General features: G+C 39.6%; 1 protein-coding gene across 2 annotated transcripts in view; it reads left to right on the top strand.

The window, feature by feature from the left end:
• The window catches only part of LOC113577706 (otogelin), a 48,995-nt gene that overhangs the window by 10,405 nt on the left and 12,125 nt on the right, over nt 1-26,465 (top strand). Inside the window, exons 18-41 of one of the 2 annotated variants that reach the window (XM_081708811.1) lie at nt 698-822; nt 960-1,172; nt 1,482-1,647; nt 2,683-2,757; nt 2,873-2,916; nt 3,159-3,324; nt 14,083-14,190; nt 14,576-14,714; nt 14,963-15,097; nt 16,104-16,247; nt 16,412-16,531; nt 16,713-16,829; nt 17,294-17,450; nt 17,633-17,659; nt 17,799-17,966; nt 18,418-18,696; nt 18,784-18,901; nt 18,995-19,074; nt 19,448-21,948; nt 22,649-22,826; nt 22,915-23,063; nt 25,223-25,312; nt 25,540-25,726; nt 26,014-26,234. In XM_081708811.1, coding sequence (XP_081564937.1) covers nt 698-822; nt 960-1,172; nt 1,482-1,647; nt 2,683-2,757; nt 2,873-2,916; nt 3,159-3,324; nt 14,083-14,190; nt 14,576-14,714; nt 14,963-15,097; nt 16,104-16,247; nt 16,412-16,531; nt 16,713-16,829; nt 17,294-17,450; nt 17,633-17,659; nt 17,799-17,966; nt 18,418-18,696; nt 18,784-18,901; nt 18,995-19,074; nt 19,448-21,948; nt 22,649-22,826; nt 22,915-23,063; nt 25,223-25,312; nt 25,540-25,726; nt 26,014-26,234 — 5,707 coding nt within the window. Of the gene's footprint in view, nt 1-697; nt 823-959; nt 1,173-1,481; nt 1,648-2,682; nt 2,758-2,872; nt 2,917-3,158; nt 3,325-14,082; nt 14,191-14,575; nt 14,715-14,962; nt 15,098-16,103; nt 16,248-16,411; nt 16,532-16,712; nt 16,830-17,293; nt 17,451-17,632; nt 17,660-17,798; nt 17,967-18,417; nt 18,697-18,780; nt 18,902-18,994; nt 19,075-19,447; nt 21,949-22,648; nt 22,827-22,914; nt 23,064-25,222; nt 25,313-25,539; nt 25,727-26,013; nt 26,235-26,465 lie in introns of both variants that reach the window. The other variant, XM_081708810.1, reaches the window with a different exon arrangement.

The following is a 26,465-nucleotide window of genomic DNA, read 5'->3' as shown; positions in this document are numbered from 1 at the left end:
CTTCACTTGTGTTCTGGGTGAGGCCAAAGTCTGTTTTCCTGAGCTTTGCAATACTTGCATGGAAGAGTTTATCTACAAGAAATAGCTTGTAGAGACATGTAGCGTCCTACAGTCTCAGTATGCACAGTTGATGTTGGCCATCCTCCAAGCAATGGTCAGTCTGTGTCCACAGGGCCACTGTTGGCCACCCTCAAAGCAACAGTTAGACTGATGTGTGTAACAATTCCAGTACCACTGATGTGCCTGAATCACTATACCTGTAATACGCCAATGTCACTGCTGTGTTGTGAATAGTCCACCACATAAATAATTTCCAGTCAGCAGTGATCCTATTGTCTGAAACTGACCAATAACAAACATGGTAAAGATATTTTGCACAGACCTTTTTTAATTGTGCTCCCCCTATTTGTACAATGTGCAATTACAATGGTGGCTCAGTGCTTAAGGTACCTGATTAATAATCAGAAGGTTGCCAGTTCAAGTCCCACCACTGCCAAGTTGCCACTGTTGTGCCCCTGAACGAGACTTTTAACCTCAAGTTGTACTCAGTGTAAGATGTTTTGGATAAAAGCGTCAGCTAAATGCTGTAAATGTAAAATGGAGATTGCATAGGTGCATTATAAACATTTATAATGAAGGGGTAAGTGAGTCTCTGTGCAAATGCACTGATTGTGTGTTGAATGCATGCATGTGCTAGTGCACCTTCAGGCATGATCGAGAGTACTCCACATTTGTTTGGGAATGCATGGCGTGTGTCATCAGCCTGTGTGCCGCGGCCAAGCTTACCACAGCTTGACCCTTGTGATACTCATCAACAGGCAGGTAACATGTCTATTGTACACACACTCAACCACACATGCACTGATAACTCTTTAAAGCAGTAATGTGAATAAATGTCATAATGCGTGTGGGTGTGTGTGTGTGTGTGTGTATGTTCGTGCGCGCGCGTGCGTCTTCAGCCTCCTATGCAGTGGAAAAATGTGAGCTGTTGATGCAGGAGGTTTTCGCTGTGTGCCATGAGTACGTGAGTCCCATGGTCTTCCAGCTGCAGTGTCGTGCGGATGTGTGCAGGTGTGGAACTCCATGCCTCTGCTCTGCCCTCGCCCACTACACTCGTGCATGCCGGAAGCACAACGTCATCATTGAATTCCGCTTGCATGTGCCTGAGTGTTGTGAGTCTCACTGTGGACCTCTCACACACATTCTGAAAACAAGCATGTGCTCACATACACATATATGTGACTTTAACTATTAATCACTATATTTGATGGTAACTATTAAAGAAATACACCTAATCTCTATCTTTGGTTTCTTTTGCATGATTGATTACCATGGACAATTTCAATCTATTTTATTGTACCTAGAAAAGAACAGAAAAATCTGTTGACCCAAAGCATATAATGGCAATCAAAGAGTTTACTCTTTCTCAGAATTGTCTCCCTGAAATCAACCAGTCTCACAATGAGGCCTATGTTTTGCAGCGGTCACATGTCCACCAACAATGGAATATGGTGTGTGTGTGTCATCATGTCAGCGGCACTGCCTGTCGCTGTCAGTCCCACAGCTGTGTGGAGAGGAGTGTGAAGAGGGATGTGTGTGTCCGCAAGGAACATACTACAGCACGCACACGCATGCCTGCGTTAAACGGTGCAGTAACATACATACCCTGACATGCTGACACATCAGCATCAGAATCTATAGTGCAACAGTAACTGTATGGTGCAAAGTTTTGAGCCTTCATCAAGCACTGCATTAAATGCTCTGGATTACTCTGCACTGTGCTTTATTCTCCCAGTACAATAACACTATGATTCAATGTGTGCTGTATCTACCACCCTCCAGAATCAGCAATACATGCAACAATATGCTTTGCAGCAATATGCTTTGTTCTCCGTCAACACTGTGCTAGCAACACAGACCTGGAACTAATGCTCAAAACTCAGACACTCGCACTTCAATATTTATAGTCCAAATTCTTTTACAATGCTGAATCCACATTTTTCACGTGATTTCTATTCACTCCAGGCTTGTGAGAACTGAGGCGGTGTTCAGAGCTGCAGTAAAGGAGAGCATTCAGAACCAGCCTGCACGGTTCACTTCTAGTTGCAGCACTAAAATATTTGAGTAGTAGTATCCGGAGACTATGCAGATTGGGTTACGGCTAGTTGTGTGTTCTGCTGCTGTGCTCTTGTAAAAGTCACTTAACCCTAGTTGGCATCAGGGTGAAGGTTAATGTGAGCTATGTATTCTGTCTATATTTGCTCTGCTGTGTTGCTGATTTTACACAAATGTTCATTTGTAATGTATGTTAATACTTCTTCAATATTCATAAGAGCTGTTGTACTCATAGATTCCTCAATTGTTATGATGTTATTGATAAATTAGTATTTTCTGTTAATCTTGTGATTTTACTATTTTTTACTGTGTTACAATAATAATTGTATGATATGCGCAAAGCAATTTCTCTAGATGTGAGTGTTCAATAGGGCTGAGGAGCTATTTTTCCTCCTTATATTGTTAATATAGTTTCTATAATACATTCTATGGGTGAGTATTTGTCTTCAGATATTTAATATTGTAATATGTACATGTAACCGATGCATTTTTTTAAGGACTGACTGCATAAGACAGCATGCTTAATCAGGTGGATGTGTTAATGTGGGGTTTTTGTGCATTATACAGGAGTGAATGTCCATGCAGTTTCTTGGGAGCCGAATACTCTCCTGGAGATGTAATCTTGACATCATCCAGTGTACAGTAAGATCCGAACATTTATCAAACCAAGCTGTAGCAGGGTTTACCAATTTGCCAGTCTGTCTTTGGTGTATTCAGTTCTCACACTAACCATGATTTATCATGATTTCCTGTGTAGAATTTGCCAAGATGGAAAACTTATCTTGCAAACCATTATTACCGGTGAGTGTCAGTGTATTTCATACTATAGAAGTCTACTAGTTATGAGGTCATTTTAGATGGTTTACAAATGGGCAAATTAAAACCATTTTACTGTGAGTTATACTGTGTATGACTATGTATGTGACAAATAAACCAAACTTGAACTTAAAATGCTTCATCCGATAGTACTAATTGGACGAGACTGCCCAGTTTCCTAATTACTGAGACACAGGACACTCTATGTATGTTTTTGCTCTCCTCAGATAAGCTGTGCCCACCTGGGCAGGTTTACGAAGACTGTGGGAACAGGCTGGAAGGGCCATCAACTAGTAAAGGTTTAGCCTGTCTCCCCACATGTGAGTCTTACCTGCTCAATCTCACCTGCTCCATCCACGAGCCTTGTGTGCCTGGCTGTGTCTGTCCTGCAGGGTGAGTACTGTGCTGTCACTATTGCCCCAGATGCATGTCAGAATCCCCAGAGCATTTAGAGTTTGCTGTTCTACTTTGGTATTATAACATATTACCCATGGTGTGGGAAGGTGATCTTTTACTGTCTCGATAGCTACATTTCAGCAGCTGCTTTTTGTAGCTGCCATGTTCCATGAGCACATACTACGTAGCAGTTCAAATCCAATAGCTGTTGTTGTCATGTAACTGCATTACCTGAAAGCCTGGATTCGCTTAAGAAGGTGTTTCATATTAGTAGGTTATTACTACAACCAGTGACATTTCAATTGTAAATGAGCGTGATTTAACTATGCAATCTCTGATGTATACTGTATCAGTGGTATATCTAAAGCACACTACTTACCATTTCATTTTGTTTTGTTGTTCACTGGAAACAAGTGGAGAGTGAAGTAGCTTGAAGTATATAGATTTCAAAGATATGATAATCTGTCATGATAATTCCTGTAGTAACACATATCAGTGGTAAAGTGCACCATATGTCTCAGTGGTAACATGTGTAACATATGTGTTCAGTGTAGCCAGATGCCCAGCTGGCTTGTATCTCAAGAAAAGAATATAAGATGTACCGTGGTCCAGATATCATTTTTTCATAATGCTGTGTTTTCTGACATTTGTTTGTGTATGATGTTTTTCATGGCCATACTACAAAACAACAACAACAACAATAATAATAATATATGTCTTTGTGCAAAATATAGGAAAAGGGGCAAATAGATCATGAAAAACTACTGAAATTTTTTAATATGAAAACAAATATTTCTATAAACAAACTTATAGTAATTTCCTATCAATGTCATAATTTCTCGATTTTATGGTACATACGTGACTACATTTTCCATATTTACATAATCCATCAGCAATGTCTTTGTTTAGACCAGTGAATGATTTTTGGTGTATTTGGGAAGGTGGAAATACCTGATGTCAGAGAATAGTGTATGGAATGGCCTACTGTTGGAATACATGCATGCTCTCAGAATTGTATTAGTTCTCATGAAAAATTCTGAAAATGTACATTTTCTAAAAATCTAAAATTATTTTAATGCCCTGATTGAGAAGACAGCATCCACAACTTGCTGCTTTAATGACAGACAACTAACTGAACCTAGGAGTTTATTGATAAAGGCAGCACTCACTGGTTACTGATAGAAACAGCATTTGCTGTAGTGGTTTTACTGTGGTGGAGTGGCCTGCTTTTATGTCGCATTAAGAGAACAGTCAATGTTCTGCTGCAATGTAGAGAAACTGCCTGCTGCTTTACTGTGGACCATGGAAAGAGTTCTTATTTCATTCCACTTCCTTCTAGTTCCACGCGTCAGATTTCCACTAAGGGCTACGAAGTGTTCCTGACTCCTGCTTGGCCAGTGGATTTTTGTTACTTGATACGTTTAATTCCAGTGTCCGCACAAGCACAGTGAGGTTAAGTGCCATAAAATGAGTTTAACTTCCCGAAGCCTTCCTCTGTCACAGCAGCTTGGATAAATGTTTGCTCTCCACTTACCTTCTCCAGCACTCTCTCCTCATTGACTACTGTCTTCCAAGTAGAAGAGTTTTTGATGTTTTATGTTGTGCCAGTTTGAACATTTTACAGATTTTAAATCTTTTGTGTTCTGTGTACATATTGATGATTTGGTTTGGTCTACACGGCGGGGTTTCTTACACGCCATTACATGATCGCTCAGACCTCTGGAGAGTGAAATGAGGTCTGACCAGTAGACCTGCTGAATTACAGCTGAATAGTTTACAAAGAGGGAAATGCTGCTGAGTATTCATTACTCATGTGGTGATGAGAGTGAGTGAACAAGAGAATGAAAAACTAGGAGGTAGACTGTACATAGGGAACATTGAGATATTTCAGATGGTGTGTGGGTGTGTGTGTGTGTGTGTGATTCACTTATTCCTGACATTTTGACCTTTTAAATGAAAGCCTATCACACAGTGACACCATGGGAATGGAATCACAGGGCTGTCATGAGTGTTTAATAACCTCCTGAAACTCGATAGTTTGGCATCTGGACTGGAATAAATATGGCACAAAGGCACCTTATGACAAAATTAGAAACATTTTGATAAGGGAATCGATAAGTCTGAAACTGATTAAATGTGCCATTGATGGCTAACCCTGTGATGCATGTATTATATCATTGACTGTGAAGTACACTTCCACATTAGGAGCAGTTGATTGTGCTGAGTAGTATATAAATATTACAGTAGTATTTAGAGCACCAGCAGGCTCAAGGTTCAACATGACACCAACATGACAGGAGTAGGCGTACCTTAGCAGTTAGATAGAATAGATTATTTGGCACATCCAAGTACTAAAGTGTGTGAAAAAGGGGTATATCATGTGTAAGGAAGCACTCTGGCAGATCTGTCTATGGCAGCACAGCTAAAAGGAAACACAGAAATGAGAGTTTCCTGGAACATCAGCAATCCAAACTTGAGTGACAAAAGAGAGGTGAAGTGACAGTTTACCATAACTCTTAGTGCTCATGAATCCAGATCTACATCTTTACCTAAGATGAGGGGTATTTAATAAAATACCTGATTAAAACAAATAGGGTTTCAGCCTAGCTCTAAATACTGAAACTACTTCTGAGTCTTGAACATTGACAGGAAGGTGATTGCATATCATGGGAGCTTTATAGCAAAGGGCCTTGGTAGTATTTCAGGTAGATTTCCTTATTCTAGGTACTAATTAAAAGCTGCACATTTTGATCTAAGAAGACCTGGCAGATCAGCTTCTGGGTTACAAGACCGGTCAGTGCTTTGTAGGTCATTAGAATTTTTTTATAATGAATACAAAATGTAGGATTCAATGCAATGTAGCTAATTCAGGAGTAATGTGATCACTCTGGCTTTTGCATTTTAAACTAACTGGAGCTTCTTTAAGCACTTAGTGGTGCAAACAGATAGTAATGCATTACAGGAGTCTAATCTGGAAGTGATAAATACAAGTGATAGCTGATGTGATGGCTTTTTGCATCAAGTAATGGTAGTATATTTCTAATCATTGCAATGTTCCTGAGGTGGTGAACAGATGTCCTAGAAATATTATTAACATGAACTTTGAACAAGATGCTGAGATCCCCAGTTCCACCTAGATCTTTAATTGTAAAACATTCTGTACTTCAAAGGTTTATTACATAATCAGAGGGTATACTCTTGGTTGCCTGTGGGACTAATAGAAGCACTTCTGTTTCATCAGGATTAAGTGAGAAAGCGTCTGTCATTTAAACACTTCTTAATATTAGGCTGATATTTGTTCTTGGTTTGGCTATAACATATAACTGAGCGTCATCAGCATTGCAGTGGGAACTAGCACTGTGTTGATGAATAATTTCTATCAAAGGTATTTTATATAATAAAATAAAAAGCAGGGGCCCTAGAACAGATCCTTGTGTGACACTTCAGCATCCATCAAGGATAGTTTTAAATTCTCCATTTATGTTCACAAACTGGTAACCATCTAACTACTAAACCAGGAAAGGGCCATTCTTTTAATCCCCTAAACATTTTTTAATCTTGAAACATTTAACTAAATGCTGTGATCTATGATGTTAAATGCTGCACTGAGATCAAGCACTATATGCAAAGACACACAACCCTAGTTGGAAGCCAACACCAGGTCATTAACTGCTTTAATCACTGCTGACTCTGTACAATGATGAGGCCTAAACTCTGACTGAAAGTCTTCATGTATCTGGCTCTGAGGCAGGTATGAGCCTAACTGATGAACTACATCTTTTTCTAAGATCTTAGAAAGTTTGAAACAAGCCTATAGTTTGACTACTGTTTTGAATGATTTAGGTACGTAGCTAGTGTTCATGGAGGAGTTTATTATATTTAATAGAGGTTTGATTACTTCAGGTAGTAGAGGTATATTTGTTTAATAAGGTGTGTGGGCAGTGAATCTCGTAAGCAGGTGTAAGATTTTGAGGAGCAAATGTATTATCTTAGTTCACACTGTTGGATAGAAGTAAAAGAACTATCTATCTCTTTTTTAGCATGGATGATTTGCTATCTGTGTAATTTCCTACTACAGCCATTGCAAAGGGCCACAAACAATAATAATTCAGAGTGGATTCCAGATTTCCAGTTACTACTATATTAACAATATTTTCTTCACGTTCTTGTTTGAACGCCAACCTTAAATTTACCTCATATTTTAACATTTGAATTGCATGAACTGCAATAACACTTCTGCATTATTATGTTATGAATATATTATATTCTGAATGCTTTGTCTTTCCGGATATAACCTCGAAATACAGTACAAAGCTTTCACAAAATAGTACCAACTTTAATAATCTAGGAAGTATTTGATGTAGGACAGAATGAAAGAACAGAATGTTGGCAAATAAGAGGGTTAGGGTTAGGGTTAGGGTTAGGGTTAGGGTTAGGGTTAGGGTTACATTGCCATCCAGCTACATAACAAGATTTATAATTCTTATAACCAAATGTTTCATCCCAAAAAACACCACAAAAATTTTAATAAAAATTATTCAGAACAATATTGCTTTTCACACCAGCTGACAAAGGAAAACTTTGCTTAGGTCAAAATAAAAGTTTTTTAAGCAGAGAGGCAACTGTGTTGCTGGCAAAATGTTTTCATCAAACAGGTCAGAAATGGAGCACAATAATCTCAAACATCTTAGTTTCAGTGAGCATCCTATTTGGAGACCTTGTTGTTTAAAACCTGGTTCTGTGCACATCATACACTTTTTATATTTGGTGACCTTCTGTTTGTTGTATGTAACAACAGTAAGATAATTACATACAAAAATGAAAAGCATGGCATAGGTGCTATCCTTGACTCTTAATGTTTCATAAATAATCTGAAATGTATTGTATAGGCTGGCAGTGACCTAATGAGAGACCTGTTATTATAGACCTGTTATACCACTAACTATTATGAAAAGAATAAAGGATTACTTGAAAAAAGTAACTACTATTTTTTTTAAAGACATTAACACTGTTTAACTGCTGCTAAAGAAAGATTTGATGGTAATTGAGTAGTATTTTGCATTGTCCCAGTGCTGTACATTAAATGTTCTGCAGTGAGAATAAGTGAGGATTAACAAGGAGCACTGATGACAAAGAGGACCATAATTTTCTTGTGCTGACTGTAAAGTGAAAAAATTTAGCTTTTGGTCATAGTGACGGCATAAGAGAATGAGTCAAGCAGCAATTGATACTTATCCCGATTGGTCAGTGAATTGGAATTCTGCCATTTCCATTCAGCTCCCCTTAACATTACTCTGAGGACAGGTTATGGGACATCTGAAGACTAGACATTTGTGGTTGGCTTGGTTGACAGAGTTGGTCAACACAGCAAAAGACTGGATGTGCACAGTGGGTTAGATATCCATAGTGATCTTAACTCTGAAAACTGACATATATAAAAGTACAAAGAGTTTGACCTGATCCAAAACTGAGTGATGTCTCTGCATCATATATAGCATAAAGCTGAAGAACAAGATGTCCTCACTGTGGAAATGTTTGTTTATATTTTTTATACACCTCATAATGTAACATTTGTATTTTATTACTGGTTATAATAGTTTGCTACATTATTACTCTGCTTTATTGTCTCCAATCTATAGAATGAGTTGTTCATGGATCCTGAATACTTACTAAATGGTTGGGATAGGTATTGTTCTTCAGACACAGTGGCTGGCTTCATGTGTGTCCAACCATGCAGTCTTATGAACTGTCAAACAAAAACTTGTATAGTTAAAATAGATAAATTAGGGGATTAGAAACTGCTATTTTAGGTGAATTTTAAGAGTGAGCAATGGCTACCAGGAAAGATATCGTAAAACAGAATATTTGACATCACAGTTTATCATTTTGAAAATGTAGACGGTGGACAACATATGCATTCCCATTTCCTGATAATAGGTGCTAATCTGTAAATGTAAATAAATAAATTTAATATCTATGGCATGCCTTGGCATCCCTACATTGTACATCATAAATATTCAACAACTTTGTGTCAACCTTCATCTTAAGATTTTTGAAAACAAAAAGCTTTTATTAATGATTATGTATTAAACATTTTATCTTAAAATGGCTCAATAGCTGTTAAATGTTCAGCAAATTCAGAAAGCAAATGAGTTTTTAATGTTGCAGTTTAATAACAATCAACTCCACCAGAGGCAATCTGGAGCTACCGAAAGGGACTTTCCACAGAGACACAGAGAAGGACCCCCCTCCCACAACCCCTAAAGCCCCTGGACAGAGACAGACTCAGAAAGCAGTCTGTCTGATCTGATCACTCTCTCTCTCTTTCCCCCTGTGGTGTGTATTTTAGCAGCATTTGATATGTGGGCTACGCTCAAAGAGGACACAGATTACCCTATGAACTTGTTCACATTGCTAAGACTGCTAATGTAGTTGCCTACATTTTTTCGCCTGTGCATAGCTCCTGAAAAAAAACAGTGAAGGTTCAAAAGGTTTGTCATCTATCTATCTCATTCATATATATATATATATATATATATATATATATATATATATATATATATATATATATATATATATATAAACAAACATAAACACACACACACAAGGTTTAGTAATGTTTACTAGCTTGCTTGGTAATTAGTGGATTACTTTGTTATTTATTCAATTAGACTACTCGGTGCCATTTAATGTACAAATCAGATTTCTCCCTCTCTTACTCCTTTGACCATTGTCAGTGCTCATGTTGCTTTGTGTGCTTTTGGATAACGGACATAGAGCAGTGTTTGTGAGTGGTGAATTCCTTTACTAATGAACTAGAACAATTATGCCCCTAGCTGGGCTTTATTTATTCTGTAAACAGAAGGATCAAATGACTGATAAGCTGCTTATAGACATTCCTGCTGGCTGTCTCACCAAATCAGCACGTTTTCATTAGGCTAAAAACTATCAAAATAAAAGGCTTGCATGACGTTAATGTTTCATGTTTCAATGTAATTTTTTTTAAAGGTTAGTAGGTGCATGTTAACATTCTCTGTGCATATTGACCCTTTCTTGAAGTTAAGACCTGGTTTTAGTGACTATTAAAAGACCATTTTCACTCATTCATTACCTGGCTATTTTAACACAAGGCTGAAATTTTACAGATGTGGATTTTACAGAAGGATGTTCTGCTAAAAAAGAAATTTAATTAGCAGTAGATAATTATGCTAATTTCTTCCCATCAATGTGTTACGTAAACATGGTTTTTAGACCAATAGATTTTTTCGTGTATGTAATGTTCATATTCATATACCTTATGTCTTCATTTTAGTTAAACATATCAATTTTATAGGTATAGCATTTAACAAAATAGTTGTGCCCAAGTATAGTATATAACATAGCAAATGCTGCTCTAAGACTACATGGAAATCTCAACATCCTCTAAAATGTGAAAAAACGGTTATTTAAGTCAGTTACTTAACTGTCTCATTCCAAATAAATATTTGTATTTATTTACAAAGAATCTACAAAGAATCGTCAGACGATGCTGGGCAGACCGATAAGTGACTGTTAGGGTGTGTCACACCGACAGGTTTCAGAGCAGGTGCCCATGGTTGCTTGTCGTCTTGCTACACAAACCAAAGCAGCTTAATTGGCTGGAGTCTCTGCCGACAGACACATTCCCTCAAAATGCAGTGAATACAGCACACGTACTGTTAAAATATTTTGTGTGTTGATATTATAGGATTGCTCCTGGTTTATCCATTTTTTTTTTGTCTTTATTTAGCAGTTGTTGTAGGTATTAGTGTAACATTCTCTGCCATAGTGCAACTGGCTCACTGCCTTTCAGTAATGTATTAAGGACTCTGCACATGCGCAAATGAGTACACATGCAGACTACAGAGCATGCACATGTGGGCAGGCTGTGAGGTAGATAAGTAAACAGGCAGGTAGGCCAGCAGTCCATTCATTTATTTCATTCTGATGGGATTAAATTGACAGTTCGTTCTGCTGCAAATAATTTACTCAGCGCTTGGATGTAAATGGTATTTCAAAAAACATATGAAGTGCTTCTACATTAAATGTCTTGCTCCACCTTCAGTTAAACCATATTTCAAGCAAAAGTTAAAGAAATATCCCCAAGGGGCAAAATGCTTGCCTGAATGTTTTTTGCATCACTGTCTGGGTTTGCACTATTTGTTTTGCTGAATGTTCACTATTGCATGGAAATGCTGCTACTCAGTGGACATTTACATTAGTATGTTTACATTAGTAAGCATTGGCCAACAACTATGATGGGCTCCTGCAGTAATCTGAAAGGATTTTAGAGGATGAAACCAAAGTAGAGGAGGAGACTGGCTTAATCAGGACACTGGAGGATTTTGAGTTTGTTTTTATGTTGAATACATATTGACCAGATCTTCTCAGAAACTAGTCTTTGACATTGTGCAGCTGGAGGCTATGGATGTTTGCAAACATACAGCAAACATACAATTGTGAGTCTATTTACTATGCCTGTGTTGACACATTGTGCTCACCTAAAGAAACAGATACAGAGGTAGATGGCCTTTCAATGGCTGTTGTCGAGGAATGTTTTAAAAATGTATCTAAAATGTAAGACGGTGTTTTTCATCCGCTATGTCTGTTTTTAAGTTTTTGTTGACTGAATTTAGCAATAGCAATTTAGTTTGAATTCATAGAGAATTTCTGATTGCTTCACAAAATGGTATAAACATAAAATTGAATAAACACAAAAGCTTGCACAAATGTAGGTTTTTAAAAAGTACATAGGTACTACAATACTGTAACTAGGAAGCTTACTCTACAGTCAAAATCAAGATCAGAAGACTTGAGAGGAGTAGCTGCTATTTAGCATATCCTTTGACTAGACTGGGACGTGAAGAGGTTTACATCAGATAATGTAGCCTTGGCTAACCTTTCTCTCACTAATTACGTTAAACTGAGATACCCCACTGATGTAGGCCCAATCAAATGAAACAAAGCAATGGTTGGACTGTGATGCTGACAGGATCATAAAAACATGATTGCAATAAATTATTATGTGAAACAAAACTACAGATTCTAGAGCTACACTGTTCCACTGCCTTGGGATCAAGGGACAGAAATCATTTATGCATGTGGTAGCTCAATGCTTAAGGTTCTTGACTTGTAATTGGAAGCTTGTTGGTTCAAGCCCCACCACTGCCAAGTTGCTACTGTTGGGCCCCTGAGCAAGGCCCTTAACTCTCAGTTGCTCAAGCTGTACTCAGTCATAATTATAAGTTGCTTTGGATAAAAGTGTCAGCTATATGATGTAAATGACATGGCTATTGCTGTATTACAAGTGTCTTTCACTCACAAAGTCAAGATTGTTTTAGAGCAACATACCTTTAGAAAAAGATTACAAGCACTGCATGAGAGTATTCCAAGGTATGCAGAGTTGCATACTCTTGCTTCTAACTGCAGCTTTTACAACAACAGAACACTGTTGAACATTGTGACACAAATGCAGTGCAGGATGTACAGCCACACAAAACAAGAAACATGCAACCCCACACAGAGGTGTGGCTAACTCCACACAGAGGCCCTCAGGGAAAGCCAACTGTAAGTCTTGTAACAAAAGTGTTATTTTGTGCCTCTCAGCCCCAAACAGTGATGTGCATGAGATAAAATACAGATTCCTGTATTTGGAGAATTATGAATAATTATTAAGTCCCAAAAAGATTTCTGCATCATTTCAGAATTCTCACACTTACCTACTGTCAAAAACAGAGAAGAGAAGTGGACCAAGCAATGAGCCCCAAGGGACACCATTGGAGAGTCTACATGGAGTGGATGTAGATTAACTCCACAAGTAATAGGACTGCCCTTCCAGATAGGACTGGGACCATTTCCATGCAAAACATGTGAGGTTGGAGACTAAGAAGACAATGTTGTGATTTACTGTGTCAAAGGCTAAAGAAAGTTTCAGAAGAATAACAGATGACACTTTGACCTTTTGTCTGTCTTCTTTCAGTAATCTTATGTAGTTCTTGTCAGAGAGGGCCATTCTAAATCCTGAACATGTGCCCAGATGGAGGTTTGGGGTTTCAAAAAAAACAAACAACAAACACTTATTTGATGGACATGAACTGAGAAAGTTTCGATAAGTCTGATTGTTTTGGTGTTCTTTCTGAATAAATGTATTCTTTCTGAATACATAAGTTGTTCCATAGCACTATATAACACTGAAAAGGCAATCAGCCAGATTTTTTAATGCTTTTCTGGAGTTGGACTTGACTTCAGTTCTCAGTTTATTGGTAACATTTATGTTTTTAAATGGTTTAAAGAGATTGTTAGAGTGTGTATGAGAGCGTGTGTGTGTTCATAGGTAATGCTGGCAGTTCAGTAGTGATTAAAGATGCTTTGAAGATAGTAAATTATCTAGCATGCTGGCAGATGGAGAAAGAGAGCTGTTAGCGCCTCTCTATCTGGGGTGTAAGTTTACGAAGTGCTCACAGACGCTGCTGGGAACTCTCATGTCCCAGTCACAGCACTCAAACCGGTGAAAATGATTCAACCTGCATTTTACAAGATTCTTATCTGGAGAGAAAGCGAAAGAGGGGGAGAGGGTAACCTTGGTACTGTGAGAATGAAAATTGGCTGTTTTTCTCAGGCAACCTTTTTTATTGTTTTTCTCAGCCATCAGACCAGCCATAATCTCCTTAGGTTTAATATCTTTTGTGATGTGGAGTGTGTAGAGCTTAATTCTATGTCTGTGTGTTCATCTTATAGGCTTTTAAAGCATGTTGATGAGTGTTTTGAGCCTATTGCATGTCCATGTTTGTGGAAGGGTAAAGAATATTACCCTGGAGACAGAGTGTCATCACCCTGCCACCAGTGGTAAGTATTCTTCCTGACACCAAGTTGAGTAGAGTACTTTTTAAATCAATAGAAAAAGAGCAAATATTTGACTATCAGTTTATAATGAAGTTTATAATCAGTTTATAATGAAGAAAACAAACAAAAAAGTCAAAGCTTTCATTATTTCTTTGTTACACACACAATGTTCTTGCATTCTGAGATTGTTGTTTTTATAAGCAGTCCAAACAAGTACTCGGTATACTCTGAATTATAAGTAGATGATTGCAATATTACGTAGCACTAGCTCATAAATAAAAAAAACTTGAAGAGTAGAAAGATCAGATTGGACTAACACAGAGCACATTACTCAACAGTAATATTCTGTATACAACAAGGAAAAGTAACTGTACCTATTATGTGTTAGTGTGTGTCAGCATGGTTCATTCCAGTGTGAGTTTCGTCCATGTGCCTCAATATGCACCCTGTATGGAGATCGACATTACCGCACATTTGATGGCCTGATCTTTGATTATATTGGAGCTTGTAAAGTTTACCTACTAAAGGTGAGAAATATGGACAGTATATATCAATAAATCATATTCTTATAAAATTGGTTACCTTCTGTATTGCTGACATATTTGTTCCTTTTTGTACATCATTGTGCCTTTGTGTCTTTACATCTCTCTGTCTCTCTCTTTGTTTGCGTGCGTGTGCGTGCGTGTGTGAGTGCGTGTGTGTGTGTGTGTGTGTGTGTGTGCGTGTGCATGCATGTGTGCATGTGTATGTGTCTACATGTGTGTTTGTGCACAAGACTTCAGCTGATGTAATGATAAGTGTTACAGCCGAGAATGTCGACTGCTTTGAAAATGGTGTAATCTGCAGAAAATCCATTGTCATCTCAGTTGGACAATCCTTCATAATTTTTGATGATGAAAGTGGAAAACCTGTGAGTTAATCACACATAATGTATTCACTTTAAAATCTCATTTCGTATGAAGATTTCATTTATACTTTAATATTTGGGGTGGCTGTGTGGTTCCTATTTTTTTAGAAAACAATACAGCAATGTCTGAAATAGTACAATAACATTGTAACAACAGTCAAACAGATGTTTCACAGGCATTAAATAATCATAAGTATGGTCAAAACAGTCTGAATTAATAACGGCTGCTTAGCTTTCTTTCTGTGAGCTTCATACTGGAATAATCTCTCTTCCAATAGATTCATATACTGAAAGACAAGCTATTTTAAGGATCTGTTTAGAATCTATTTCAGCATCTTTGGTTTGCTTGTCTGTTTATAAACTTGGCAGCACTATACACTGAATTGAATTTATCTGAGCTGAATGCCAAATAGGATGGCTGTCTTGGTGGTGCCAGAGAAGAAAGAAAAAAACTAAGTACAGAATAGTTAAACTAATAAAAATATAATAAAACATAAATAAAATGTAAAACTTAGAATATTGCATGCCAGTATATTGCATCTTAAGAATACTGCACATTACAGTATTACACATTGAGAATGTGGATAGGGTCTAGATCAGACTTTTTCCCTTTGAAGTGAAAGAGTTATTTGGATTTAGAGGTTTTCATGTCTTTGGAATTCATTGTGATTCATTAATTATTTTTGTTTGTTTAATTTTTGTGGAAATTATTTCCAAAAAGATTATTATACTCACTTGGTTTATTATTCATTTATTATAGTTACTTGGTTATTATTTATGTGTTATGGTTACTTGATTATTATTTATATATATCATTGTTGCTTGGCTATTATTTATTTATTATAGTTACTTGGTTATTATTTATTTATTATATTTACTTGTTTTTATTTGTAGTGCTCTGAAAGTTTCTGGTTGTTAATTTATTTCTGCTTTGTTCAATTTGTTAATTTTAAATTGAGATTTTTATGTATGTTTTGGAGTTTGATAATATTATTTTGCCTGTGTGCAGAACCCAGCCAGCATGATTGAGAGGCAGAATGTGTACATCTGGAATGCAGGCTACTTCACCTTTATTCACCTGTTGCAGTATGAGCTCTCATTGCTCTGGGACAGAAAAACCACTATCCACATACAAGCCGGACCCCGCTGGCAGGTCAGACATGCTTACACAATCCACTCTTCTGAGACATGCGCACACGCACACGTGCACGCGCGCGCACACACACACACACACACACACACACACACACAGAAAACTGGTACAAATCAAAAAATACATTTGTGTGTGTGTGTGCACGTGCATGTGTCTATTCCCAGGGTAAACTCTCTGGCCTGTGTGGGAACTTTGATCTGAAAACAGTGAATGATATGAGAACACCTGATAACATGGACTTATTGACAGCACAGGAGTTTGGAAACAGTTGGACCGCAGCAGAGGCAGGACACGCACACACACATACATACGGACTCACATAGACACTAATGTCTAACTGGAATAGAAAATATCAAATACCTCTGGATGTTAACATAAATATTGTTTGTTTTAGTTAATTTTTTTTTTTTAGAAACATATAGATGATCTGATTTTAATTTTTATATAGTGTGTGTGTGTTTTCAGTGTGTGAACAGTCCTGATATAAGGCATCCGTGCACTTTGAATCCTCTACGTGAACCTTTTGCTAAGAGGCAATGTGGGATTTTGCTCAGCGAAGTGTTCCAAGTCTGTCACCCGGTGGTGAGTGAAAGAATTAGTCATCTACTGTTTCTCTAGCAGAACCTCAGAGTAGCAATGGCAGTATTTAATTGGCTTAATTACTATGAGAATTTGTGTAACTATGTAGTGTGGACATATGTTTGTGTATGTATTGTGTATTTATGTGCATGTTAAAATGTGCCTGCATGTTAAAATGTGCCTGTTAAAATGTGGCAGATAGATAGATAGATAGATAGATAGATAGATAGATAGATAGATAGATAGATAGATAGATAGATAGATAGATAGATACCTTGAACAAAAAAAATTCAGCTGAATACTATTTTGCAGACTATAAGATGTCAGGCCGATTAGAGCTGTTATATGTGAAAACGTGCTGTGTAGGCGGAAGTGACGTTCTACATGAACTGTAAACGCATACCGTGCTGTGTAGGTCGATGTGACGTGGTTGTACATGAACTGTAAACATGTACCTTGTTGTGTAGGTGGACGTGACGTGGTTCTACATGAACTGCCTAGCTGATACCTGTGGCTGCAGCCGTGGAGGGGACTGTGAGTGCTTCTGTACAAGTGTGGCAGTGTATGCTCACCGATGCTGCCATCACGGAATCACCATTGACTGGCGCACCCCCTCCTTGTGCCGTGAGTAACTGTCACTTTTAGTGTGTTTGCAAATATGTTCAGGGTTAAGGTTAGGCTTAACCTGAAAGCCACTGTTCCACCAGGCATACACTGACATACGGTGTATTCAGAGAGTGAAGAGATGAGTCAGGTGTTGTAATGATTAGAATAAACAGTAATGTTTTTTTTGTTTCTGATTGCAGCATATGACTGTGAATACTACAATAAAGGTATGCAGAGAATAAATCCATTGTTTTCGGCAATCGTTTGACAGCTTCCCATGATGATTAGAAGTCCGTGTGTGTGTGTGTGTGTGTGTGTGTGTGTGTGTGTGCGTGTGTGTGTGTTTGCTTGAAAAATGTTATACAGTTATAGGTAAAGGTCCATTGAGGTTGCTAACCCATAGGGACAGGAACTTGCTATTAGCAGCCAATCAGACAAATGGAATGGTGTTCCTGAAAAGGGGAATGGAGAGTACTGATGGTGTCCTGACTCGGTTCATGATGACACCAGGACTCAGCAAAACCAGACCGCACGGTAGAACACGCGCATCCTTATGTGCACACATATAAAACATGTTATATTTGCTATAGTAAACCACATGCTTATGCATTTAACTGTGTTTTGGTCTTTGTGGACAACTAGTCATGGCCTATTCTCTTTTTACATCCAGCAGATTACCACTGGTAAATATTAATATTTGTGTTTAAATGTATTCAAATTGAGGCTCGCCAATGCCAGAATTGTATAATACAATGATACCCATTACAAATAACAAACTCAAGCCAAAGTACAACATTATATAAAATATAATATAATTCATGTCCTAGTGGCATCTGCTAGTCAGGAAACATGCATCTTTCAAATAATCATGTCTGATGGGTATTACCTATTATCAGTACATAATGGAGGTTTTTGTTTTGTTTTAGGCCCTATGAGGTTGATACTGTTTAATGTGACTTGAAGGATACTGTTTTTTGTGCTCTAGACCCATCACTAGTTTCCTTTGAAGCAGCAGATAGACCAAACTACTTCCTCCACACCGAACGCAGTGGCCGTTTAAGACTGCACAAATGGGAGGACAGCAAGGCATTCTGGGATGCAGCAACTTTTATACTGCATAGAAACACATGGATCTCTGGATTTGATTCACTAGAGTCACTCGTGTGGCCAGGATTTTTCCTACACTACATGCTGTCAAGACTCCAACTCCTGAAGTACAACCACTCAGATCGCTACCGGAGGGCCACTCTCTTCAAACTTGCTGGTAAGACATGTACACACAAACATGTGCACACAAACGTGTGGATGATTTTAGATTCTCTAAATCCTTTTTTTTTTTTTTTTAAAGCAGGCAGCACCACAGACTACTCCATGGGTCCTCTTTGCCAATGGCGATATGAGTCCTGTGTGAGTCCATGTTTTAGAACATGCAGTGACCCAGCAGCACGGAGCTGTATTGATATTTTAAAGTAAGAACATAAATACACAGCTAACACTTATTTACGTCTGTGTTTCACCATCATCTTATGTGTGTAATGATAAGCTTGTGTAATTCTCTGCAGGGTAGAGGGATGTGTGGCCCAGTGTCCAGTGCACATGGTTTTGGACGAGGTCACTCAAAAATGTGTCTACGTGGAGGACTGTAAGCTACTGCACATCAATGCATTTCTGCTACTGCTACAAAATGCAAAATTATAAAAGAGCAATACTTATCCTTTTCTCAATGAAAATGCCAAAAAATTGCTGGTCAGTGTTTTTACTGATGCTGTGACTATTAAAATTAATTGTTCAAATGCTGTTGCCTGCCAAAAGGTGATATTCAGTACATTTGCCTCTTATCCATAAGCCTAAGCACACAGCAAAACTACTTTTACTGCTACAAAACTTGGAGCAGGTATTGGGCAAGGTTACCGTAAAGCTCTGTAACTAATATTTCTATGTAATTCTGTGTGCATTGCTCTTTCCTTTCTCTTGTGCTGGGCATCCTGTCTAACCTGTGGTGTGTTTGTGTGCAGGTATTAACCCTCCAGTTACACCACCAGGCCTCATAACAACATCTACAGTTGTCACTTCTGAACCTCTGGATACAGAGATCTCCACCAGTAGCCGTCCAGCTACAGAGTCAATCACCTCCACAACTCAGATGATGTCACCCTCTCCAAAACCTAGTAGTACAGCTAGTACAACAGCCACTACGGGCGGTTTAATTCTCTCGCCCACACCAAGTACTGCTCCTATCATGGCTGTGCTAGAGACAACTGTAACAACTGTGAAGACATCTGTCTCCTCCGCTAAGCCACTATCTTCTACTCCCAGAACCACTAGAAGCCCCGACATGTCCTCTCTTTCCCCCATTACAGTAAGGACACAGACAGTGTCTACTTCTATCTCTTCACCAGTGACCTCTGCAACTCTAAGGTCAGCAGGGGCTTTGGCACTATCCACAGTTACCAGCTCACCTGTAGTGTCCAGCGTGTCCCCTATGTCAGCTGAGCAGCCCACTAGAATAAGTACTCTCCTCTTTCTCCCAAAATCTACCCCCAGAGACACTACTGAGTCCACTTCCCTGACGCTCAAAGAGTCTCTTCTAGATACAGCCAGCACTGAACCTGCCACTGTCTCAAAGCTTTCCAATGCCACTGCCAGACCCACTGTGATCTCTACAGCCAGTGCAAAGACTTTTAGTGCTGAAACCTCTTCAATATATGGAGTTCCTCCATTGGAGTTAAATACATCTGCCACCATAACACAGCCAACTGTATCTCCTCCTATACATATATTGACTGTTACAACTCCTGTGTTCACTCCATCCACAGAGTTCAACACAACAGTTAGTGCCTTCAGAACTCTGAAATCAACACCAGTAAGTGGCACTGAAACAAGAGAATATTCAGTGGCACACACCACAGGGACAACTAAGCCTACTTCATCTGCTGTGATGAAAACCTCTACAACACACCTCCCAGTGAAACCTGAGACATCACCCTTAACACAAACAACACACTCTTTGCTTACGATTACTACACCAGAGCAACTTGAAACTTCCAAAACAACCTTACCTGTCATCCCAGATATAGATCAGCAAGCAACTCAAATCATTTCAGGGCCTTCCACAGTTTCTACAATTAAGGCAGTAGAAACCATACTGACAACAACTGATCAGCCAACTCTTATTCCCCGTAGCATTCACACACCCTGGTCTCCTGCAGTTCCAGTCTCTGAGAAGATTTTACACACAACAACATCCTGGGGATTGAGTCAAACTGCCACCACACGGTTCACTTCTACCCAGTCTGTTCCACCTGAACTCTTTCAAACCACTATTAAAGTCGCAGAGCCCACTGATACAAGCACCGCAGTGCCATTGCTAACCACACACACCACTGTATTTCCTTCACCTATAGAACATATCACATCAGTGCTGACACCTTCACAGGTCTTACCCACTCACGTGACAACCCCCAGAACTTCTCCAATGGTAATCACTGGTACCACATCGAAGGCTACCACAGCAAGCTCCACAGAGTCACATGTGAGTCCATTTCCAGAGTCATCCTCAGCCACAGCACACCTCAGAGAGAGTGTCATCACCTCCACTCAGCTTTCTACATCACATCCCACAATTGCAGCCAAGATAATGACAAAGGAAACACTGCCTAGTTATACACCAGGGTCTCCCAAGGTTACTATCACTACCTCAGCAACCACATTAGTCCCACAGAAACAACCAACAGTTTCTACTTCCATGATGAGCACTGCAGCTGCAACTGAAAAGCCTCACCCAACTTTGTCAACCACAGGGAGCAAGACCTCCACCCTCAGCTCTGCAATTCTCCATCTAAAAACGGAGACAACTCATTACCCTCCACACACCGATAGAGCTGCACTATCTACTACTAAAGCCACACAACCTTCATCATGGTCACCTGCACTGTACATGTCCAGCACATCACCTCCAGAATTGACTTCTCCCTCAGAGAGAATGACAACCATCCTCACCTCAACTATTTCTGTCTCCACCACACAAGGAACTCCCAGGATCACAAAAACAACAAGTATTTCACCTTCATTGGTGACTGAAAAGGCTGCCACAAGTACATTTGTTTCTCTGGAGATGACAGAGCCTGTTTCCCAAACTAGCCTCTTCTCAACAATTCGTAGCACGAAGGCATATCCTCAAACACCTGAACATGCAAGTGAAACCAAGACCACTGCAATATTGATGAGCACAGTCACTGCAACAGACAGTCCTTTGGCACCATCCAACTACACAACTACAACCTCTAAAACGACTACCTCTCCCACAACTTCATCTTCATCAGCAAGTCCAGTGGTGACTGAACGACCCCCTGCCCCAGACATTTCCCCAGAGGTTAGTTCTGTAGTCCCTGCAACACCCACCTCTCCATCTGTAACAGAGTCAAAGCACTGGATGACTCCAGAAGAGGAGACTTCTTTGACTAAAACAGCTTCATCCACCACAACAGAGGGTGTTGTTTCCCCCAAAGTCTGCATGGTGAGTTCAAAAAAACAGGCCAGTCTTCTATGTTTTCAAGTCTGATGGTGTTCAATGCAATAGGGCATTATGTAGTCTTTGATATTTTGGTACTCCTCACTGTCAATAATTTGATTAATATTAGTATTTTAAAATGTCTCAATACAAAGTTCTGAAAGACATTTTTCATCTAACCTAAAATAGCTGTCTGTTCTCCCAATTAATTGTACTGCTTGTATTGTTGGTGTAGTTTCCAGACTTGGTCCAACAGACTGTGTTTTACAGGGATTTGTTTTACCTGCTCCAACACACCTAACTCAGATGATCAACTAATGATGAGTTTAATCATTAACTTTAACTATATAAGTAATCTAACTAAAATTGTGACTGAAGCTCACATTCTTCACATTCATACTTCCCCTAAATTTACAACTGCACAGGTTATAGTTAAAGATCTTGCTACAAACAAAATCAAAAGATATGATGTTGAAACCATCATGTTGAAATGGTTGATGATATGTAAATTGTTTAATTTTTTTAATACTTATACTCTATCTCTCACTCTGTGTGTGTGTGTGTGTGTGTGTGTGTGTGTATGTATGTATGTATGTATGTATGTATGTATGTATGTATGTATGTATGTATGTATGTGTGTGTGTGTGTGTGTGTGTGTGTGTGTGTGTGTGTGTGTGTGTGTGTGTGTGTGTGTGTGTCTTTGTAGCCACCATATTCTGAGGTGGTGGATGAGTGCACTAAACTCATTTGTGTGAGTGGTCAGTTGCTCTTGTTCAATAAGTCCCAGAGCTGTCCCTACGACTCCAGCCCCCCAAACTGTGGCCTCCTGGGATTCGCTGTACAGGTCAATGGGGACAAGTGCTGCCCAAAGTGGACCTGTCCATGTGAGTAATACACCTTACACCCAGGTGTACAGATTGTTATGTACAGTATTTTTAAAGGTTGAATATTGTGGTTTGTGTTGGTGTTTAGGTCGCTGTTCAGTATTTCCTGACCTGAATGTGGTGACATTTGATGGGAACAATGTGGCCATTTTTAAAGCTGCTTCCTATGTGGTGACTCGGCTGCCCAACGAGACCATCAGCATTCTGGTGGAGGAGTGCCACAGCACGGACAGCACAGTGAGACACATATACAATCAGACAGGACAGTGAGACACATATACAATCAGACAGCACAGTGAGACAGATATACGCTCAGACAGCACAGTGAGACACATATACAATCAGACAGGACAATGAGACAGATATACACTCAGACAGGACAATGAGACAGATATACACTCAGACAGCACAGTGAGACACATATACAATCAGACAGGACAATGAGACAGATATACACTCAGACAGCACAGTGAGACACATGTACACTCAGACAGGACAATGAGACAGATATACACTCAGACAGCACAGTGAGACACATGTACACTCAGACAGGACAATGAGACAGATATACACTCAGCTCAGACAGCACAGTGAGACACATGTACACTCAGACAGGACAATGAGACAGATATACACTCAGACAGCACAGTGAGACACATGTACACTCAGACAGCACAGTGAGACAGATATACACTCAGCTCAGACAGCACAGTGAGACACATGTACACTCAGACAGGACAATGAGACAGATATACACTCAGCTCAGACAGCACAGTGAGACAGATATACACTCAGCTCAGACAGCACAGTGAGACAGATATACACTCAGCTCAGACAGCACAGTGAGACAGATGTATATTCAGATCAGACAGCACAGTGAGGCACATGTACACTCAGACAGAACAGTGAGACAGATATACACTCAGCTCAGACAGCACAGTGAGACAGATATACACTCAGCTCAGACAGCACAGTGAGACAGATATACACTCAGCTCAGACAGCACAGTGAGACACATGTACACTCAGACAGCACAGTGAGACAGATATACACTCAGACAGCACAGTGAGACAGATATACACTCAGCTCAGACAGCACAGTGAGACAGATATACACTCAGCTCAGACAGCACAGTGAGACACATGTACACTCAGACAGCACAGTGAGACAGATATACACTCAGACAGCACAGTGAGACAGATATACACTCAGCTCAGACAGCACAGTGGGACAGATATACACTCAGCTCAGACAGCACAGTGAGACAGATATACACTCAGCTCAGACAGCACAGTGAGACACATGTACACTCAGACAGCACAGTGAGACAGATATACACTCAGACAGCACAGTGAGACAGATATACACTCAGCTCAGACAGCACAGTGGGACAGATATACACTCAGCTCAGACAGCACAGTGAGACAGATATACACTCAGCTCAGACAGCACAGTGAGACACATGTACACTCAGACAGCACAGTGAGACAGATATACACTCAGACAGCACAGTGAGACAGATATACACTCAGCTCAGACAGCACAGTGGGACAGATATACACTCAGCTCAGACAGCACAGTGAGACAGATATACACTCAGCTCAGACAGCACAGTGAGACAGATATACACTCAGCTCAGACAGCACAGTGAGACAGATATACACTCAGCTCAGACAGCACAGTGAGACACATGTACACTCAGACAGCACAGTGAGACAGATATACACTCAGACAGCACAGTGAGACAGATATACACTCAGACAGCACAGTGAGACAGATATACACTCAGCTCAGACAGCACAGTGGGACAGATATACACTCAGCTCAGACAGCACAGTGAGACACATGTACACTCAGACAGCACAGTGAGACACATGTACACTCAGACAGCACAGTGAGACAGATATACACTCAGACAGCACAGTGAGACAGATATACACTCAGCTCAGACAGCACAGTGGGACAGATATACACTCAGTTTTCTATTCTGTGCCTCTTTGGGACCCATTTCCTTCTTCTTTCCTCCATGCCTCTCCTCTCACATCAGAATAATTGAAACAATTAGATTTTTTTTGCACTGTGCAGTTAATACAACTCTGGTCACTTGTGTAGTCAGTATTTGGTAAGTGCAGACATTGTAACCTACATTTTTGTTTGATTCCAACTCCCAGGTCAGGTACTTAATGTTATACACTCCTTTACTAATTGATTCAAGTGTTGAAAGCTGAAATGCAATGCAAAAATGTGCATTGCCTTGAGGTGTTTGAGGAGTGGTTTGCAAAGTTTTGATTGAGATCATGTGCAATGCCAGTCGGTTCACTTTTCCTGGAGATGTCAGGTCCTACATTTGCCTTATTTTTCATGTCACTGTTTTTACTCTTCATTTGGCTCTCCAGGTTATCTGGAACTTCACACACCTGTGCCTGACAGCTTTGAATATTACCCATGAAGCCAATGAGGTGCTCATAAATCGCATCCAGAGACATGTGAGTACATGTGTCTGCCTATCTATCTACTCCAGTATACAATTACCATTTATCCATTTAAATACACATTTAACAGACAACAGAAAGCAGAGGCATGCAAATGGAGCTACATTAATATCTGCCAGCTATTTTTAGTATACCTGTGCATTTATTTCTCTGTCACCATATTCTTAACTTGCTCATGTGGTGCATGTACTGGATTCAGGAATTTCTCTCCTTTTTCACAGCTGTATGTGAGCTCTAGGTATGCAAAACCACGGTTTAAAAAGTATGGTTTTGAGGTTCTAGATACAGGGAACATGTATCTGATCCGAAGTCCTGCGGGCCTGAAGATCCAGTGGTTCCACAGTACAGGCATGATGGTGATTGAAACAGACACCTGCACTAACAAGCTCTCCACCATGGGACTATGCGGTATGTGGCCAACCATCTCACACAATCATAACTTCTCGTCACGGTGCAAGACAGGTCAGACACTCGCGGATGACCATCAATCAAACAGTTTATTAACATCAATACAAACCAGGCAAACGCAAAGAGCAAATCCAATTCTGAGTCGAGGAGCTGGCATGGGTGATAGAACAGGAGCAAACAGGCAAGGCATGTAGTGTGTGATTCCGGAGGGCTGCATGACATGTCTGTACATTTTTTAATTTCTGTTTTTGAATATAAATGCAAACTTTATTGCGCTGTTACTGCAGGCTGTTGTGATGGTAACCCGTTGAACGATCTGACCCTGTCCAATGGTACCGTTGTGGCTGAGACTGAGGATCCAGCTGTGTTCATTGATAGCTGGCAGGTGCCCAACACCACCAGCTATGTAAGCCACAGCAGGAGGAGGGAGGTTAACTGCTCCACCAGTGACTGCTCCACCTGTCATAGCATGCTCAACAACCCCAGCTTCACCGCCTGCCGCCCCTATGTATGCAACCTTACACAGCCACACATACAATTCTTACATGCCTGCAACTTTTATACCTTCCCAGTACTTCAATATGACAAAAATAACAAAATATGCATTTAAGATGAAAAGATTAAACAATAAGATAAATACTGGTGAAAAGTGCAGATTATTAACTTTTATTTATAAGTATTTAGGTTGGAATGTGCAGTTAATTGCCTGTGTGCCCACATCTATATCGCGCATTCTATA

Source organism: Electrophorus electricus, unplaced genomic scaffold (assembly GCF_041902795.1).
Source record: "Electrophorus electricus isolate QZ-2024a unplaced genomic scaffold, ASM4190279v1 Scaffold148, whole genome shotgun sequence".
NCBI lineage: Eukaryota > Metazoa > Chordata > Actinopteri > Gymnotiformes > Gymnotidae > Electrophorus > Electrophorus electricus.
Note: the sequence above shows the minus strand (reverse complement) of the source record. Positions and strands in the feature narration are given on the sequence as shown.